At 36.3% G+C, this 18,765-nt stretch overlaps 2 protein-coding genes across 4 annotated transcripts; one reads left to right on the top strand and one right to left on the bottom strand.

The window, feature by feature from the left end:
* Positions 1–2,698: 2,698 nt before the first annotated feature.
* Positions 2,699–12,384, top strand: LOC133309204 (vesicle transport v-SNARE 13-like). 3 transcript variants are annotated; one of them, XM_061509953.1, is made up of 7 exons: positions 2,699–2,868; positions 3,076–3,193; positions 9,608–9,666; positions 9,761–9,949; positions 11,159–11,329; positions 11,661–11,737; positions 12,128–12,384. In XM_061509953.1, the coding sequence occupies exons 2-7, from the start codon at positions 3,100–3,102 to the stop codon at positions 12,129–12,131; spliced, it is 594 nt and encodes a 197-aa protein (XP_061365937.1). In that variant the 5' UTR covers positions 2,699–2,868; positions 3,076–3,099; the 3' UTR covers positions 12,132–12,384. The 3 variants fall into 3 exon arrangements, with proteins under 3 accessions (XP_061365937.1, XP_061365936.1, XP_061365935.1); XM_061509952.1 differs by lacking the exon at positions 12,128–12,384 and having other exon boundaries at positions 3,076–3,196; positions 11,661–12,034; XM_061509951.1 differs by lacking the exon at positions 12,128–12,384 and having other exon boundaries at positions 11,661–12,023.
* Positions 12,385–12,928: 544 nt separating this feature from the next.
* LOC133309216 (pectinesterase 31-like) lies at positions 12,929–18,097 on the bottom strand. The gene is made up of 6 exons (XM_061509974.1): positions 17,739–18,097; positions 17,496–17,600; positions 16,952–17,029; positions 16,394–16,581; positions 13,735–13,908; positions 12,929–13,242 (listed from the first exon to the last, which is right to left on the bottom strand). The coding sequence occupies exons 1-6, from the start codon at positions 17,979–17,981 to the stop codon at positions 13,080–13,082; spliced, it is 951 nt and encodes a 316-aa protein (XP_061365958.1). The 5' UTR covers positions 17,982–18,097; the 3' UTR covers positions 12,929–13,079.
* Positions 18,098–18,765: the final 668 nt, after the last annotated feature.

The following is an 18,765-nucleotide window of genomic DNA, read 5'->3' on the forward strand; positions in this document are numbered from 1 at the left end:
ACTTTATGTTTTTATAAATAAGACAGGCCACATGCCGATAATTATATTCATAACAGGTAACGGGCTAGGTCAGGTTGACACATTTAAACATAGGCTTAGCCTTTTAAGACCAAAGCTCAGCTCAGCTCGGCCTGTTAACACCACTAATGTTTATGATTCCTCAGCATTACTATGTCATGTTAAATAAGACATGAGAGTATCCACTCCCATTTTTATAAGACCTAACCTATAAGTTTATAGACCAGCTTATATTATATTATTTATATAAAATAAAATTATTATTTAAATAATATTTTTAATTTTTATTTTTAATTTTTATATGCTTTGAAGATTGGAAAGGCCTTATTCATTTATAAATATAGGTCAGATCAAATCTATAATTTAGCATATATCAAGTAATAGGTTATAAGACCCAAAATATATTACATAAATTTAATCTATTTAGATTAAAATCCAGCCTAATCCAACTCAACTCATTTATGCCTCTATAAAAAAATTATCTATTTTTAAAAGTATTTTTACATATATTGTTTGCTTATTTGATTTTCTGTCCTTTGGTTTAAGATTTTTTTAATATTAGATACTTGAAATTTTTATTTACATATTTTGCTATAACCAGTTTTTTTGTACTTCTATTGTCTATCAAATTGTTCAGTATATGTAGCATTATTGTCATTTTTAATAATAATACAATAATATACTAGCAGTAAGTATTTTGTGTATAAATAAATATTTTTAAATTAAAAATTTTAAAAATGTAAAATGAAATAATTTTTTTAAATTCATAAAATAAATACATATAACTAATGAACATGAAACTTAAAAAATTAGATTATAATTATTTGAAAATTATTAAAAATACATACGATTAATTAAAACATTTTAATCTTAATTTTTTGTAAAAAAGACAGAGATGGCACGTGTTATTTAAAAAAACAGAGATGTTACTTTTATGGGTAAATGATTTCTCGAGGAGATAAGTTCTCTCCTGAGTCTAAAATAATGTCGTTTTGAGACAAAAATTAAGGTATTTTTGTAATTGTAACATATTGTAGGGTTATATTAGTTTTCATTATTATAATTTTTTAATCTTATAACCTCAAAATGACGTCGTTTTGAGCTCACTGGAGATAACTTTATCTCCGGTGACGGGAGAAATACTTTTGCCTACTAATATATATATATATATATATATATATATATATATATATATGTCTATATATATATATATATATATGTGGCAAAATGATTTGTAATGTGACTGCACATAAACATTGGTGCAGTCACCTAAAAAATATGTCATTTTTTGTGGAATAAAAGAAGTTTCACGTTTAAAATTAACGGTAGAAAATAGAAATATTATTTTTTTTTTGGTGAAAAGAAATATTATATTTAATTCTACATTTGTATGGTTATGATTCTCATATTTAATATTTTATATTTATTTTTACTTTTGTATAATTATGATTTCCAATATTTAATGCTTTTACACTATAAAACCACCTAGTTTTATATGACTCCACCAATCCTTAGGTGCAGTCACTGTATAACCGCTAAATCCTATGTATATATATGGTATAGGATTTCTCCAGTCAATGGAGATAAGCTATCTCTAGTGAGCCCAAAACGACGTCGTTTTGGGACGAAAATCAAGGTATTTTTGTAATTATAATATATTGCAGAGTTATATTAGTCTTTATAATTATAATTTTTTAATCTTATAACCTCAAAACGACGTCGTTTTAAGCTCACTGGAGATAACTTTTTCTCCGGTAACTAGAGAAATACTTTTCCCATATATATATATGGGGAAAGATATTGTGACAACTAAGTTGTGTTACTACCAAGTAACTACCAATCAATCTCACCGTTAGATCGATTATGTGGATCCAACGGTTATATTTATTTTCATCTTTGTATGGTCATGATTTCCCATATTTAAAGTGAAAACATTAAATATGGGAAATCATGACCATACAAAGGTGAAAATAAATATAAAGTATTAAATTTGGGAAATCATGACCATAAAAAGATGGAAATAAATATAACCGTTGGATCAATATAATCGATCTAACGGTAAGATTGATTGGTAGTCACTTGGTAGTAACACAACTTGGTTGTCACAATATCCTTCCCTATATATATATATATATATATATATATATATATATATATAGGGCTTAACATTTCTGCAGCCGCCGTAGATAACACTCTCTACAGCTGACAGAGAAAAGTGGGCCGCACGGCGTTTTACAAAATAAAAATAAAAATAAAGATCCGTTGCCGTATCCTAAGATCCGCACACTGATCCTGGCTAGCTGTAGGTACAGCAGCTGCATAAATCATTTTGCCATACAGGGCTTAACATTTCTGCAGTCGCCGTAGATAACACTCTCTACAGCTGACACAGAAAAGTGGGCCTCACGGCGTTTTACAAAAAAAAAAAAAAAACAAGGATCCGTTGCCGTATCCTAAGATCCGCACACTGATCCTGGCTAGCTGTAGGTACAACAGCTGCAGAAATCATTTTGCCATATATATATATATATATATATATATATATATATATATATATATATATATATATATATATATATGAAATAATATTGTAAAAAAACGATACAACGTGGAGACATCAAATATTATTCGTGTCCTCTTGATATGCATTCACAGTGGAAAGCAGCGGGAATAATGCATATTTTGCCACAACGAAAGAACATGCAGTTATCAATATCATCGTCATCGTCCACTACATTGCCTGCGCTGTCGTTTTGATACTTTCAACCAAACGGAAAACAAAACGCCGCTCTTTTGTGTGACTTAGCCACCGTTCTCCGCTCAATTTTCCGGCTGCTCCGGCCATCTCAGGTGCATGCTCAATTTCACCTTTCTCTCTTGTTATTATTCGTGACCGATCATGCATGTGTCCTTATTTTATTCAACGAATTAGGGTTTATCTTTTGCTAATTTTCGATCAGAAGGTTCTAGATTCCTTTTTTCGTTTACTGAATTCGGTACATTTTTAATAATTTTGGTCAGCATTAAAATTTTCGTTGTTGATCGTGAATTGAACAGAGGGCGTAGAAGGTTCAGGAGAAGATGAGTAACGTGTTTGAGGGGTATGAACGCCAGTACTGTGAGCTTTCTGCTAATCTATCAAAAATATGCACTGCAGCTGGTGCTCTCAATGGAGGTAGTTGAAATTCTTCTTTATCTTTTTTTTTTGTACAATTTTAAATTTTCAATGAGATTGGTTATGTGTTGTTGGTGCTTCTCGGTTCAGTCATCTTCTTTCTTTATTTCTATTGTCTAATTCTTAATTTGATAAGCTATGTTGCATATTTAGTCAGTAATTATGATCATTTTCAAACTCATTAACGATGTGTCAGTACATGAGTGGAGAATAAAGTAAATGTTTTACTATGCATCAAAAGTAAATTATTTATTTATTGCGTTATTTAACCTATTTTTGGCTTCTTTTTTTTAAAATGGTCAAAATGTTTTCTATATAAGAGAAATTGATTAATGTTAGTAATCTAAATCATTAATGAGCCTTCATCTAGACAACTTCAGCTTTTGGGAGAGCTAGTATAGTTAAATTGCTCAAATTTGTTAATGCTCCTATGTCTACCATACGAATCAGTTCCCTTTCATCTAATGGCGCATTGCTCTTTTCTACGGAAAACACATTGATGTATCTAGCTCCTGGAGTAGAAATTTCCTTTAAAACATTTTTCCTCATGTACCAAATTAGATTTGGTATGTCAAGCAAGGTTCGGTTCCTCCTCTCCGACACACCATTCTGATGAGGTGTGTATGGAGCCATCAACTCTTAGTGAATCCCTGTTAATTTTCAATGACTCCCACCTCCTACTAGTTTTCTGTGGTCCTGTAGACACGAGTGTCAATTTCTTTTTGTTTTTTGTTGTTTTTTTCTTTAAAAGAAGAAAAGAAAAGGTTCCTGCTAGATGCCTATAAGCAAAAAGTATAAAGTTGGCATAGGAGGCAATGTCTTACTAATGTGTTAAAATTGGAATCTCTATTGTTCCATTTAGTAGTTCATGTAGTTGTTGCTCTTCTGAATTGGAGCAAAACTGAATTCTGTGGGCTTCTAACTTTGAGATATTATATAGGTTATTCTTTCAAATGCATGCTTCTTTTTCTTAATGTTTGATGCCCCTCCTCATTTTTATTCTTTTCGTTAGTTGAATGTGTTAGAATATTAGATATGATATGATTAGATATGATTGGATTCTGTCTTATCTCTAAATAGTCTGACTGTATTCTGACTGTATTAGGATTAGGTTTGGGCCTTACACTTAAGCCCATTAGGGTCTCTATATATTGTAACTCCCTGACACAGGTCAATACACAACGTATTCTTTTACATTTAACTTGGTACCAGAGCTATTTCGTTCTGGGAACCCTCGCTTCCGCTTAGACATCTTGTTCTTCGCTTTAAAACCAAGCCCACTGCTTAGGAGTCATCTTTTCTTTGCCGTGCGTCCTTCCGGCAAGACATCAAGGACTGTAAGTCCTCTCCAGGCATCTTCTGCACGTGTCCACATCCTCAAACAGTCACCGGAGCCACCATCAGCCACCGTCAGCCACTGTTCAGGCTGCCGGAGTACTTTTCCGGCGAGTTTTCAGTCTGGAACGAACGCGAACAGAACCCTCTCCTCCCGGCGACCTGCTCTGTGGAAGTCCGGCCACCATCGGAGTTGTCACGCGCTCTCACGCGCCTCCAGTCTTCTCTGCGCGTGGGCTTCACGCGCCACCTTCTGCCGGTGCGTGAGCACTATTCCGGCGGCTTTTTCCGGCCGGTCTTGGACAGAGAAGCTCGTCTTCTCCTCCTCTTTCTGGATCTGTGGTTGGTTCTTTGTGGGTCTGACTTTTTGTGCGCACCTCTTCTTGATTGGTGATCAGGTTCGTTTCTCTTTATTCGGTTTGTATCTTTGTGATTTAATACTATGGCAGCAAACCCTCCAATTCATTCGGAGGTCAAGTCTCCATCTCCTCCTGTGAGAAATTCTCCCAATATCATCTCTACCAATATTGGGTCCATTACCTCTTCAATATTGAAGGGATCTGTTAATTACAAGAACTGGGCCATCTCTGTTCGAGTTTGGTTATTTGGACAAGGATATGGGAACCATCTCACGACTAAGTCTACTGATGTCCCTAAGGAGGACAAGTCTGATTGGGAAAAGATTGACAACCAGCTTCTGAGTATCCTCTGGCAATCCATTGATCCGATCGTCTTGGATATCTTTTATTCCTTTCAAACTTGCACTGAAGTATGGGAGGAAGCAAAAACCTCTACACTAATGATGTTCAGCAACTCTATTTCATCATCTCCCAGTTTATGGAATTGAGCAAATCATCCAACATTCAGATGAAGACATATATTGGCAAGAGTCGCTCTTTGATGCAGGCATATTTGGATATGCTGCCTTACCCTACTGATGCTACTGCATATCGGAAACAGGTGGAACGTCTCTGTATGGTTGCCACACTTTCTGGCCTTCCCGAAGAATATGATAATGTCCGTGATACTATCTTGACTAGTGGGGAGCCTGATCTATCCATGACGTATCAGCGTCTTCTGAATTTGAATAAGAAATCTGCTCCTGCATCGTCTTCTGCTGTTGATTCTACTGCTCTAGTTTCCCGTACTGATTTTCGCGGGAATATTGGAGGTGGACGTGGTCGTGGTAGAGGCCCAGGAGGCCCAGGAGGTCCAGTCGAACGTGGTCAGCGACCTCGTTGTCATTACTGTCAGCAACTTGGTCATTATGAGGAACGCTGCTACACAAAGTATCCTCACATGCGACCTTCTTTTGCTGCTAATATAGCTCAATCGGATACTGCTTCAAATGGTACAGTCTCTCTCTCCTCTGAAGAATATGTAGCATTCCAAGCCCTTCTCAGGAAGTCTTCTCCTCAATCTCAGGCCTCCGCTTCAGAAACTGGTAATCCTGTTGCTTGTGTTTCTCATTCTGCATCACTTGGTCCTTGGATATTTGACTCATGTGCTACTGATCACCTCTGTGGTAATAAGGAACTCTTTTCTTCCCTTACATATTCTGAAAATTTACCCTCTTTTACTCTTGCTGATGGAACTAAGGCCCCCCCGTTCATGGGATTGGACAAATCTGTCCAACCTCCTCATTGACCTTGACATCTGTCTATTACATTCCTCACATCCCTTATAACTTAATATCGGTTAGTAAATTGATCAATTCTCTTAATTGTATTGTCACATTCTCAAACCAATCTGTTTTTGTGCAGGACCCGGGTACGGGGAAAATGATTGGAGAGGGCCGTGAGTCACGGGGTCTGTTCTACCTTGATGTGCCGAGTCCTTCAGTTGCTTGTTCTCTCACAGAATCTCCACAACTCATCCACAGTCGTCTTGGGCATCCTAGTCTTGCGAAATTGCAGAAGATGGTTCCTCTTTTATCCGGTCTTCAAACTTTAGATTGTCAGTCATGTCAGCAAGGAAAGCACATCCGCTCCTCCTTTGCTAATCGTGTCAATAAGCGAGCTGATGCTCCTTTTTCAATTATTCATTCAGATGTTTGGGGTCCTAGTCGAAGTGTGTCTGTTTTAGGGTTTCGGTATTTTGTTACCTTTATTGATGATTTCTCCCGTTGTACTTGGATTTATTTAATGAAAAACCGTTCTGAGTTGTTTTCTATTGATCAAAGGTTTTCTGCTGAAATTTATACTCAATTTGGTGCTTCTATTCGTATTTTACGTAGTGATAATGCTAAGGAATATATTTCTGTTGACTTTTCTCATTTCTTAGCCACACAGGGTACTTTACTCCAAACCACTTGTCCTCACACTCCACAACAAAATGGAGTAGCTGAACGTAAGAATAGACATCTCATTGAGATTGCCAGGACTCTTCTTATTCACATGCATGTTCCTCTTCACTTCTGGGCTGATGCAGTCCTTGCTTCTTGCTTTCTCATCAACCGCATGCCTTCATCTGTGCTTAATAATGATATTCCTCATAACTTATTGTTTCCGGATGTTCCTCTCTTTCCTCTATCCCCACATGTTTTTGGTTGTACCTGTTTTGTTCATGATCTCACTCCTGGTAAGGATAAGTTAACATCCAAAGCCTTTAAATGCATTTTTCTGGGTTATTCTCGTCTTCAAAAGGGTTATCGCTGTTACTCTCATGATCTCAAGCGTTACTTAGTTTCCGCTGATGTCACCTTTCTTGATCAACAACCCTTTAATTCTATCTCATCTCCATTGTCACAGGTTGATCATGTTCTTCGTGTTCCTTTTCTTAACTTGTCTTTGCCAGATGCAGGTGCTTCTACTCCAGATAAGCAATCACCTATTGCTCCAGTACCTGAGAACCGTCCACTTCTCACTTATCAGCGTCGTAACACAGTACCTCCAGTCGACTCGACCTCTGCTGACTCATTGCCCCCTGCAGTTGATTCTTCCCCTCCGGATCCTTCACCAGAGGCTCTTCCCATTGCTCAAAGAAAAGGTACACGTACTACTCGTAACCCTTATCCTCTTTATACCTTCTTGAGCTATGATCGTCTTTCTCCTCCTCATTTCACCTTTGTTTCTAGTCTTTCTTCTGTTTCTATTCCTAAGACCACAGGTGAAGCACTTTGCCATCCAGGATGGCGCCAAACGATGCTTGATGAGATGACCGCACTTCATACCAATGGCACTTGGGACCTTGTTTCTGCTCCTCCAGAGAAGTCTATAGTTGGTTGTCGCTGGGTGTTTACTGTGAAAGTTGGACCTGATGGCCATGTTGGTCGTCTCAAGGCACGCCTAGTTGCCAAGGGTTTTACTCAAATATTTGGTCTTGATTATAGCGATACATTCTCTCCAGTCGCTAAGATGGCGTCCGTCCGCCTATTTCTTGCCCTTGCTTCTGTTCGTCACTGACCACTCCTTCAACTTGACATCAAAAATGCCTTTCTTCATGGTGATTTACAAGAAGAAGTTTACATGGAGCAACCACCTGGTTTTGTTGCTCAGGGGGAGTCTGGGAAGGTATGTCGTCTTCGAAAATCCTTATATGGTCTCAAGCAGTCTCCTCGAGCATGGTTCAGTCGCTTTAGTTCTGCTGTACAGGCGTTTGGCCTAATTCGCAGTAAAGTTGACCATTATGTATTCTATAGGATTACATCTCCTAACAAGTGCATCTATTTGTTAGTCTATGTTGATGACATCATCATCACCGGAAGTGATCAAGACGGAATCCGTCAGTTAAAACAACATTTATTCAGTGCATTTCAAACAAAAGACCTTGGGAAGCTGCGTTACTTCTTGGGAATTGAGGTGGCGCAATCTAGACAGGGCATTTCTATCTGTCAAAGGAAGTATGCCTTGGATATCCTAGAAGAGACTGGTATGTTGGGGTGTAAACCAGTTGATACACCCATGGATCCTAATGTTAAGTTATTGCCCAGACAAGGGGAGCCGTTATCTGATCCTGGACGTTATCGAAGGCTGATTGGGAAGCTCAATTATCTTACTGTGACTAGGCCAGATATTTCTTTCGCTGTCAGCACGGCTAGTCAGTTCCTTGATTCCCCTTGTAATTCACATTGGGATGCTGCTGTGAGGATCCTCCGATACATCAAAGGAGCACCAGGAAAAGGTTTGTTGTATTCGGATCAGGGAAATACAGAAATTTGTGGTTACTCAGATGCCGATTGGGCAGGATCACCCTCGGACAGACGCTCTACTTCTGGTTATTGTGTCTTCTTCGGAGGAAACTTAATCTCATGGAAAAGCAAGAAACAACCTGTTGTTTCCCGATCTAGTGCAGAAGCTGAGTATCGTGCAATGGCAAATACTACCTGTGAGTTGATCTGGTTAAAGCAGTTGATTCAGGAGCTTCATCTTTGTGAACAGAAACAACCCATGACACTCATCTGTGATAATCAAGTTGCTCTACATATATCCTCTAATCCTGTTTGTCATGAGAGGACCAAACATATAGAGATTGATTGTCACTTCATTCGGGAAAAGATCCAGTCAGGAGAAATCAAGACAGCTTTTGTCAACTCGTCTAATCAACTAGCAGATGTTTTCACTAAAGCTCTTAGAGGTCCTCGGGTTGAATACATTTGTAACAAGCTTGGTGCTCATAATATATACGCACCAGCTTGAGGGGGAGTGTTAGAATATTAGATATGATATGATTAGATATGATTGGATTCTGTCTTATCTGTAAATAGTCTGACTGTATTCTGACTGTATTAGGATTATGTTTGGGCCTTACACTTAAGCCCATTAGGGTCTCTATATATTGTAACTCCCTGACACAGGTCAATACACAACGTATTCTTTTACATTTAACTGAATGGGTACTGGGTGGGGGAGTACTAATAATAATGGAATACTAATACTGATTTTATGAGACAAGGGCGGGCATTTGGCTTACTGGAAAATGCAATGGATCATTTAAATATTCGTCATAGAATGTCTAAACTTAAAAACAACAAACCATTTAATTTTTTATCAAGAAAAGAGAAATTATTGAAGCTTATGATTTCATGCTGGAGCAATATGTACTCTATTGTAATTTGTATCTTTTCTGTTCAAACTGCAGAACAAAAGAAGCAAAAAATTTCAGAAATAAAGGCTGGAATTGATGAGGCAGAAGCTATGGTACCCTCATTACTTTTTTTCTTCTTGTTGTAAAGCTGCCTTCCTTTCTTCTGTATTCTGGGGTTCTGATATGGTTGTGCTTTTTAATTTGTAGATTCGAAAAATGGACCTTGAGGCGAGAAGTTTGCAGCCAAACATTAAGGCTGTGCTTCTTGCTAAATTGCGGGAATACAAATCTGATCTTAACAATATTAAAAGCGAAGTTAAGAAAATTGTATCTGGTAACTTAAACCCTTCTGCACGGGATGAGTTGTTGGAATCAGGAATGGCAGATGCTATGACGGTACATTCAATTTTTATTTTAACAACCTTTACTGATGCTCAAGGACAATTCATTGTCCTGTGAAACCATTACGAGGCAAACATTTGATCTTTCTTTTTCTTTATAGTTATATACCCTTTTTCGTAAAACTAATTGGTTAAATAAAGGCTTACTGTTGCTGACGGAGCTTTTTCTTTTCAAGTAATCCGTGATGTTGCTACATTAACATTACTAATCCTTTAGCTATGGCTAACAAAAGTTCAGTTGAGATCACATTGTAGCTGTTCCATAAATTAAAGAACTGCTTTGAAGCTGTTTGAATGGGATGGACAGAGATGAAATCCAGATTAGAATATGTGGACTGAAATGATACTTAACCCTTATTGACAAATAAGCAATTTGTCCAAATTTATTTATTTTTATGTTTTACATTTTGTTTTTGTTTTTTTTATATTTTCATTTGTTGAATAGGTTGGTGAGTGTGGACTTGCTTGAAATCCAATCTTTATGGAGATACAGCAATATGGATCCCTTTCATTAAGGATGGAACAAAGTGAATGAAGCTTAGGCTATCATCTTCACTGAAATATAAATATAATGCTGTATGGTTTCAACTTTTAAGGCTATAATACCTTCGGAGAGAGAAATAGAAGCAATCTAGTAATGTATATAAATTGTAAATCGCTGGTTGCATTGTATTTTTGCTATTGGATATCTCCTAGTGAAGCAGACAGAACAAAAATATATACCTTTTTAAGGGTAAATGTAAGATTTATTGTCTGGAAAAGAGTATTGACATTTAAGAACAGTAGTCACGGATTAGAATAAATTTTTTGTCTTTTTGTGAATTATATTTAAGTAACTTAACAATTTAAATGAAGAATTACAGCTTAAATACAATTCTAATTTAGATGAGATTAGGATAAGGGTAGGTAGATGATTTTTTTAAATTAATCTTTTAAGAGATATTTCATTAGAAAACATTAAGAATTAAAGTTTTCATACGATGACACATATACCTTTCTGCCACCAACAATAACTGCAACAGGTGTCATTATTTGTTGCACAAAATGGTGATAACTTAAGCCCTAGTTTTGCAAATGGCATTTCTACTTCTGGTTTCCTGATTTTGAGATTGATTGAGTAGATTCAATCTTCATTTCTAAACACTCATGTTTCTTGGATTGTCACTGCCAAATCTGATGCCTACTGGTAATGTGACTACAATAGGCTTCAGCTGATCAAAGAGAAAGGTTAATGATGTCAACTGAGAGGTTGAACAAGTCTGGTGACAGAATCAAGGACAGTAGGAGAACAATGTTGGAAACAGAAGAGCTTGGGGTTTCGATTCTTCAAGATTTGCATTCTCAGCGACAATCTCTACTGCACGGACATGACACAGTAATGTTTTTCTCTTCCTTGCTTAACTTACGATTCACTTTCCTATAATCATAACTTCAGTATGCAGAATCTCTTTGACTTGTACCTTTGGACTTTTGAGTAATGCTGGAAATTGGTTATGGATTTTATCTTTCTAATTTTTCTATACTTTCCAACTCGTGTAGCATTTGTAGATTGTGTTTCTTCTATTTTATGCATTTTCAGCATTTGGGTTTATTGATATCAATTCATTTTGTTCTTGAAAATTTAAATGAAAATGTAAACTGTTTATAATGGTAGTGGTGAAAATATATGCTATTTGGTCTACTCATGGTTATGTTCCCTCATGCAGCTTCATGGAGTCGATGATAATATAGGCAAGAGCAAGAAAATTTTGTCCAACATGTCAAGAAGGATGAACAGGAACAAGTGCGTTACTATCATCATTGTTATGGTCCTAGTTCTTGCTATCATCTTGATTCTGTACTTCAAACTTTTTAAATAGCCAGTAGCAGATCTTTTCTCCTATTGGTTCATAAATATCGTCAAGATACAAGGCTTTTTATATTATTTTCCTTGTTTCCTTGCTTATTTTTTATTCTCTGGTTTGTGCAGTGATGCAAGCTAATTTGACAGTGTTTGCTTCTTTAAATGTGTGGTGTGTCTTATGCTGGCTTTGTTATGTATGAAAATTTGATTTCTTTCTTATGATCAGTTATTGCATGAAGTTTATATGAACTACACTGCCTAGTGGTTATGCTGTTCAATTTTAAATGAAAATTGGCTCTAATCCGTTGGTGTCTACAATCCTCTCTATAGGTAACCCAACTCATCCTTTGGGAACATTGATGTATGGAAATCGCTATCGTATTGTCGTGGACGAAACCTATAACTTCCTTACAGACCGAAAAACATGTTCGACTAAGCTTGGAAGTGTTTTTTATTTTTTATTATATTGTATAACGTTAATTTCATCATCATTTGAAGCCAACAACTTTTGTCTGTAACTTTTGAGACAGAATAGGTAACTGCATATAATTTGATTTCTATCACCTCACTTGCTATTTTCATTGTATGATCTGGTCTGTTATTTCAATACTCTTAAGAAATCTTCTGACAGCGCTAAGATAATGAATCTAACAGCAGTATTAGAATGACACTTTTCGAAAATGTCAAATTCCAAAGCTTATTTTTTCCTCCTTTGTTTCCTCAATTGCCAAATCTGTCCTACTCCTAATTGATACAAAAAAAAAAATGTGCAAAATTATGAAATTATTTTCACTTTCCATCACTTCTATTTTACTGCGTGATAATGTTTCTAGATATTAATACATGGTCACAAAGAAGTGGGTCACAGAATACTACGATGAAGGAAATATTGAATACTATTTCTAAAAACAGTTTTTTTGGTTTAAAATTAAATTTATAAAACATGTCTGAGTTTTTGTTTTACATTATGACTTTTAACTTTCAATTGTTTTACGTTTTGACTTTTAATTTTCAAAATAAAAAAACACAAAAAACACTTATTTCTATGACTATTCTACGAAACAGTCTTAAAAACAAAAAAATCAAAACACAATCAAACGGATCATAATCTCCTACGAAATTTCATACAGGAAAAAGTAAAATTTATTATTTGCGGTTCATCACAAGCATTTAACAGAGACACAAATATAACACCCTTTCATAAGCGGACAGAAAAGACATTAAGCATGGAGGCTGTGTGATTAACTGCATGGAACATTCTCACAAAGTGTCTCAGTAATTTCTAAGCAGAATATGGAATTCTCAAGGCCATTCTTTGAGCAAGCCAAGGTTTATCTGGTTCTGGGTCAATGAAAGGATGCATGAGGAACTGATCTGCTTCTTCATCCACCAATTCTCTAGACCATGTTACTCGTTTGGATGGACAGCAACCAGGTCCAAAACACCTGTAGTTATGATCAAGTTACTTCAAACTTCTTGAACTCAATAAACAGGAAATTTTTCTTGAAGGAAAGTAAAAAGTGTTTCTATTAAATATGTAGGCCAAAAACAGGATTATAAGCTAAACCAACCTGTATTCCTACCCCCAAGTGAAAATTTTAAGGGTAAAAAATGATTTTTTTTAATGGTTTATATATTTATTATTTTAATAGAATATTATTATTTTAATACAAAAAGTAGCACTTTGCTTAGGGGAAGATCAACACCTTGGGGTGGGATAGAAGCTACCACTTAGCATATTCATGATACTAGTACAATTGTAGAACACAATGCATTCAAATCAAACTTCTTAATTTTGTATCTTCTAGCAATATTGAAGCAGTTAAATATCTGAAATCAACCTACATTTTAATGGTTGCAGTAACCTAGAGCTATTTCATACAAAAAAACACCTGCAAAGCATTAAACAGTGAAAAATGGAATCTGACATGAAATACCTGTATTCATAAAAGCAAGCGCTTCTTTCATTCTCAATTTTCCCCCAGTTATCCCAGCCAACATGCCTTATACATGGATCCATATAAGTGTACGCAAAGATCACCCTTCCAAAAGGTCCCCATGGTCGTCCAAGATATGCATATGAATTTCCTCCATTACCTGTGATAACACATCTGCAAATGGCACCGGAGATCATTCAAACGTAAAATACTAAGAAAATAAGGAACCAAAAGGTCCAGAACATAAAGAAAGTTCCCCTGAACAAGGAGGACTACAACTATTAAGTTACAGGAAGTGAAGGCCTACATGATTTTATTTGTAAACCAATTTAAAAAGAAATATAAGAACAGCACATCTATTCATAACTCATAAGTATCCCTATATAACAAAATACCAAGTCTCACAGGACTTGTAAGTTGGAAAAGTATCATCGACACATCAAGCAGACAACATTATGCAAAGGTGAAAAATAAGAAATTGGCTAGGATGCAGTTATGTTGATTAAGAATAGAGAAACAAAATAAGGCAGTATTAAATGATACTAAGGGATTAGTAAGAGATTATAATTTATAAGACTTAAAGGGTGGGGTTATTGATTCTCTCATTTGCCTATTCACATTCTCCATTGACTACTTGTAATTTTAATTTCCTAATTTGCTCTCAATAAAAAAATTTATTCAAGTCAAACCCAATTTATATTCTTATTTATTTATTCACATTTAATTGAGGATAACTTAGAAAATAGAAATTAGAACTAGTCATGACGAGGAGTATGAATATGCTATTCAGAACACTAATAGGTTTGACTTATGCACATTGTTTCTCTTCTCCTCAATAAATTTCTGTTTTACTCTAAAAAAGATTTATTATAAGATTTCCAATAGGTTTCCTGATTTCTTAGATTTCATAAAGGATCAGATCCCTATGCTACGTGGAAAACTGATTCTTGTTCAGATTTATGAATTTTTCAAATTCCTATCTAGTAGAAATCCTCTCAATACAGATAAAAAGCTATGCACATTACTGAGCCTCCCCTCTTATTATCAGCATCAAAGCCACCTCTATTAACACCCACAGGCAGTGCTGCCACCACCGATCCCACCACCATCACCATTGCTGACCCTACACTCACCACCAAATATTGTGAATTCTGTCACTAACTATTTAGGCTATAGCAGTAAGTTCTTTTTGTTTGCATAGATTTATACATAAGACAAATTTGAAGAGAAAGAAATGGAATCCTGTAAGAAAACAAACTTCAGTCAGGATCTAGTAAACTAATCATAGCCCAATCCTAAACAATATTTCATTTTAGAAAGTAATTTTGTAACTTTTATCTCCAGCATCAATTTTTCAGATAAGATTTTTCCCCTCTTTTTCTCTTCCGTACAAAGTGTAACATCCCGAGCGCTGACGAGGGCGGAGAGTGATCGCCGGTGCAAAGAGGCACAGAGAAGGAGCGGCTCCTGACAGGCTTCCAGCGGGGGGTTACATGCACGAATGAATCGACACTCGAAAGAGAGGGATTCTAAAGGCTGAGCAGGTATAAGACTGCACAGTTTGGGATAGCTTATAAGAATTAATTGGTACTACCTATGCTAACAAGATGCATCTGCTTTTCGGTAGCTCGGATCGGAAGAACTCCACAGTTAAGTGTGCTTGACTTGGAGCAATTCTGGGATGGGTGACCTCCTGAGAAGTTTCCCCTGGAAGTGTGCGAGTGAGGAAAAAGCACACTGAAAAGTCTCGTGTTAGTATGTGGGGATAGTCATTGATTCTTGAAGTGGTCGGGCGTTACAAGTGGTATCAGAGCAGGGCCTCTCATCCAATACGGTGTGGTTCGAGGACGAACCAGGCGGAAGCTGGTGGGCATGTAACATCCCGAGCGCTGACAAGGGCGGGGAGTGATCGCCGGTGCAAAAAGGCACGGACAAGGAGCGGCTCCTGACAGGCTTCCAGCGGGGGGTTACATGAACGAATGAATCGAATCGACACCCGAAAGAGAATGATTCCAAAGACTGTGCAGGTATAAGACTGCACAGTTTGTGATAACTTATAAGAATTAATTGGTACTACCTATACTAACAAGATGCATCTGTTTTTCGGTAGCCCGGATCGAAAGAACTCCACAGTTAAGCGTGCTTGACTTGGAGCAATTCTGGGATGGGTGACCTCTTGGGAAGTTTTCTCGGGAAGTGTGCGAGTGAGGAAAAAGCACACTGAAAAGTCTCGTGTTAGTATGTGGGGATAGTCATTGATTCTTGAAGCGGTCGGGCGTTACACAAAGCTCAAGATAAGTTATTTCTTTCCACAGTCCCACCAAGTATGAGACAAGTAGATAAGAGCTACAAAACATATTCTTTAAAGAAAACTCATAAATATGTCAAGCAGCTATAATTGGCTATGGTCCAATTTCAGAAGCACCAAAAATCTTTCATTTCCTAGAAAAAGACATTCGTTTCTTAAGAACTTCTACAGTATTGGTAATTCAGAAAAAGGACAATTCAAATGCCAAACTTTGTATTTATTTTTCTATAAAAGAAATGCAAGAGAAGAAGTATCTTTCCTTGTTGGACATTTTAAGAACTCCTAATGACTAAAACACAGTAATAGCTGGTAGATGAGATCACCAACAATGGACTGTGGTCAGTTACACACCTCAAGAATACATAACCAGTTGTTTCCTGTGAAGATTTTCTTCCCTGTGCAGTTACGAACCCTGGAGACTTGCAGTGGATATGACAGTGTTCCAAAAGAGCAGTGCTATTGCCAAAGATAAAGTCTACACTTCCTTCAATATAGCAATCTTTCAAATATTGTTTTCCGTAATGTAAGTACAGTGTGTCCTGCACCATAATCATGAAAGAAATTTATCCCCTTGGTATCTCACGTAGAATGTCCTCAAATGAAACAGAAGCTGGGGATTGAACGTAAGACCAGCTAGCCTTCCAATCATGGCCCCATGTTAATTTAAGACACTTTTATTTTCAAGAGATCAGGCTAGAAAGGTAACCATCATATCTTATACAACAAACCAATCACTTAACCAATTCATTTTCAACGATCTTCAAAAGCAAAGATAAATTCTTTGAGAGTTTTCAAAAAAATTTGAGCAATTCAACATGCATTTATCACCAACATAAAAACTTTCAAGAAGCCTCAAGCCTATATACACGAATACACGAATACATCATAATGGTGGAGCACTGGAGCTACCTGCCATCCGAGGAACCTACAATTGTAGAAGGCACACCGATCTGCTGTTACTCTAATTGCCACTGCTTGCCCTGAACCCTGCCAGAAAGAGAAGGAAAACGGAAGAAGCACTATGTAAGGTATTTCACAGTTTGTGGCTGTAGATAAATTTTGTCTAAATCAAACTTACGGAGATACACATTGGGATGTTGATGCATAAAGCAATAATACCAAATCATCTAATGAATTTACAACCAGTTCATTGACTAACAACAGAATAAAGTCAATTGATCTCTATCTTCAGCAATCCGGCAGATCCAAAATACCTCAAAAAGGAAAAACTTCAAACTACAATTATTCTCTCAAATAAACACTACATTTGTAAGGCTATGATAGCCAACTACATGTATCAACATATCAACTATCGACAAAGAGAAGGGACCTATGAACTATCCAAATTGCATATGTATATATGAACACACAGAATCTTACAACACAATCGGTATTCTCTACCTACATGCACTTGTGCCCATTTACCAAAACACTGAAATTTTACAATCATTACCTCAGGGGAAGAATTTTCAAAAGTAATATTCTCAGCAATAAAGTCCTCCCCTTCCACAATGGTACTTCCACAACCAAAAGTCCCAGTCCCTATCAACCTAGCGGGCTGCAAAACAAAAATGAACAATTTTGACAAATACCCATTAACCCAAAAGAGGAAAAAATAAAAAAAAATGAACAATTTTGAGTTTTTGACTGATACCCATTAAACCAAAGGAGGAAAACATAAAGAGAATGTGCCTACTTGGTGGTGATCGATTTTGGTGGCAGTGTTGTTCCATGTAAGCACAGTGTCCTCACGGCTCAAACCAGCAAGGGTGATGAAGTTCTTGGTCTTGGGCACGTACACCGGCTGCCGGTAGATTCCAGGCGACACCCGAATCACCGTCCGGCGAGTGTTGCCGAGCGGCACAACGTCGATCGCTTCCTGCACCGTTTGGAAATCACCGGTTCCGTCCGGTGACACCGTGAATATGCAAGATGCCATTCTATAGAGGTGGTTTTGGTGTCAATAGCAAAGAAAACGCACCAAAAAAACAGGGTAGTCACATTCACAGACAATTATGTATCGGTTCGTGTTGCCGAGGTAACAACACATGGATTTGTCTCCGTGATCTTCACGTGTGCTGGTTGTACTTATTAGTTAACAGAACATTTTATCGTATTGTACGAATAATATATACATATTTTATATAAGGTCATATTTTCATATAAAAATATGTCAAACATATTTTTATATGTATAGAAAATAAATTTATTTCATACAATTAAAAAAATATTAAATCTATAAAAGAAGTCGTGTATTATTTTTAATTTAATTTAAAAATCCTAGAATTTAATGTTGAATATTCTCTTATTTACTTATCAAATATAAATTTTACAAATAAGTAACATACTTATCAAATTACAAGATCATAACATCTACATGTAACATGTTGATAAAATTAAGTCTTAATCAAAACAAACAAACAAATAATTTATTTATTTTAATATTATCCATCATTTCTTTAATTATTCGACAAGTCAATTCAAGTTGAGCAGGATCATATGACTGACAAAGCTCTCTTGTTTTTTCTATTACTTGAACCCAACATCACTGGTTAAGTTAAAATAATTCCTTAACAGTTGATCTAAAGTGGTATAATTTTATTTTTCTTTTAATTTCATCTTTAAATATTGATATGACTTATTTCGTATCATTTTTTGAGCATGACCGTAAATGCACAAGGTTCATTTTTTTGGAATATGAGCCCAGCCCAATTAGTTTCGAA

This window comes from Gastrolobium bilobum, unplaced genomic scaffold (assembly GCF_033153095.1).
Source record: "Gastrolobium bilobum isolate Gb01-03AN ecotype WA unplaced genomic scaffold, APGP_CSIRO_Gbil_v1 utg7600, whole genome shotgun sequence".
In the NCBI taxonomy this organism is placed as follows: Eukaryota; Viridiplantae; Streptophyta; class Magnoliopsida; order Fabales; family Fabaceae; genus Gastrolobium; species Gastrolobium bilobum.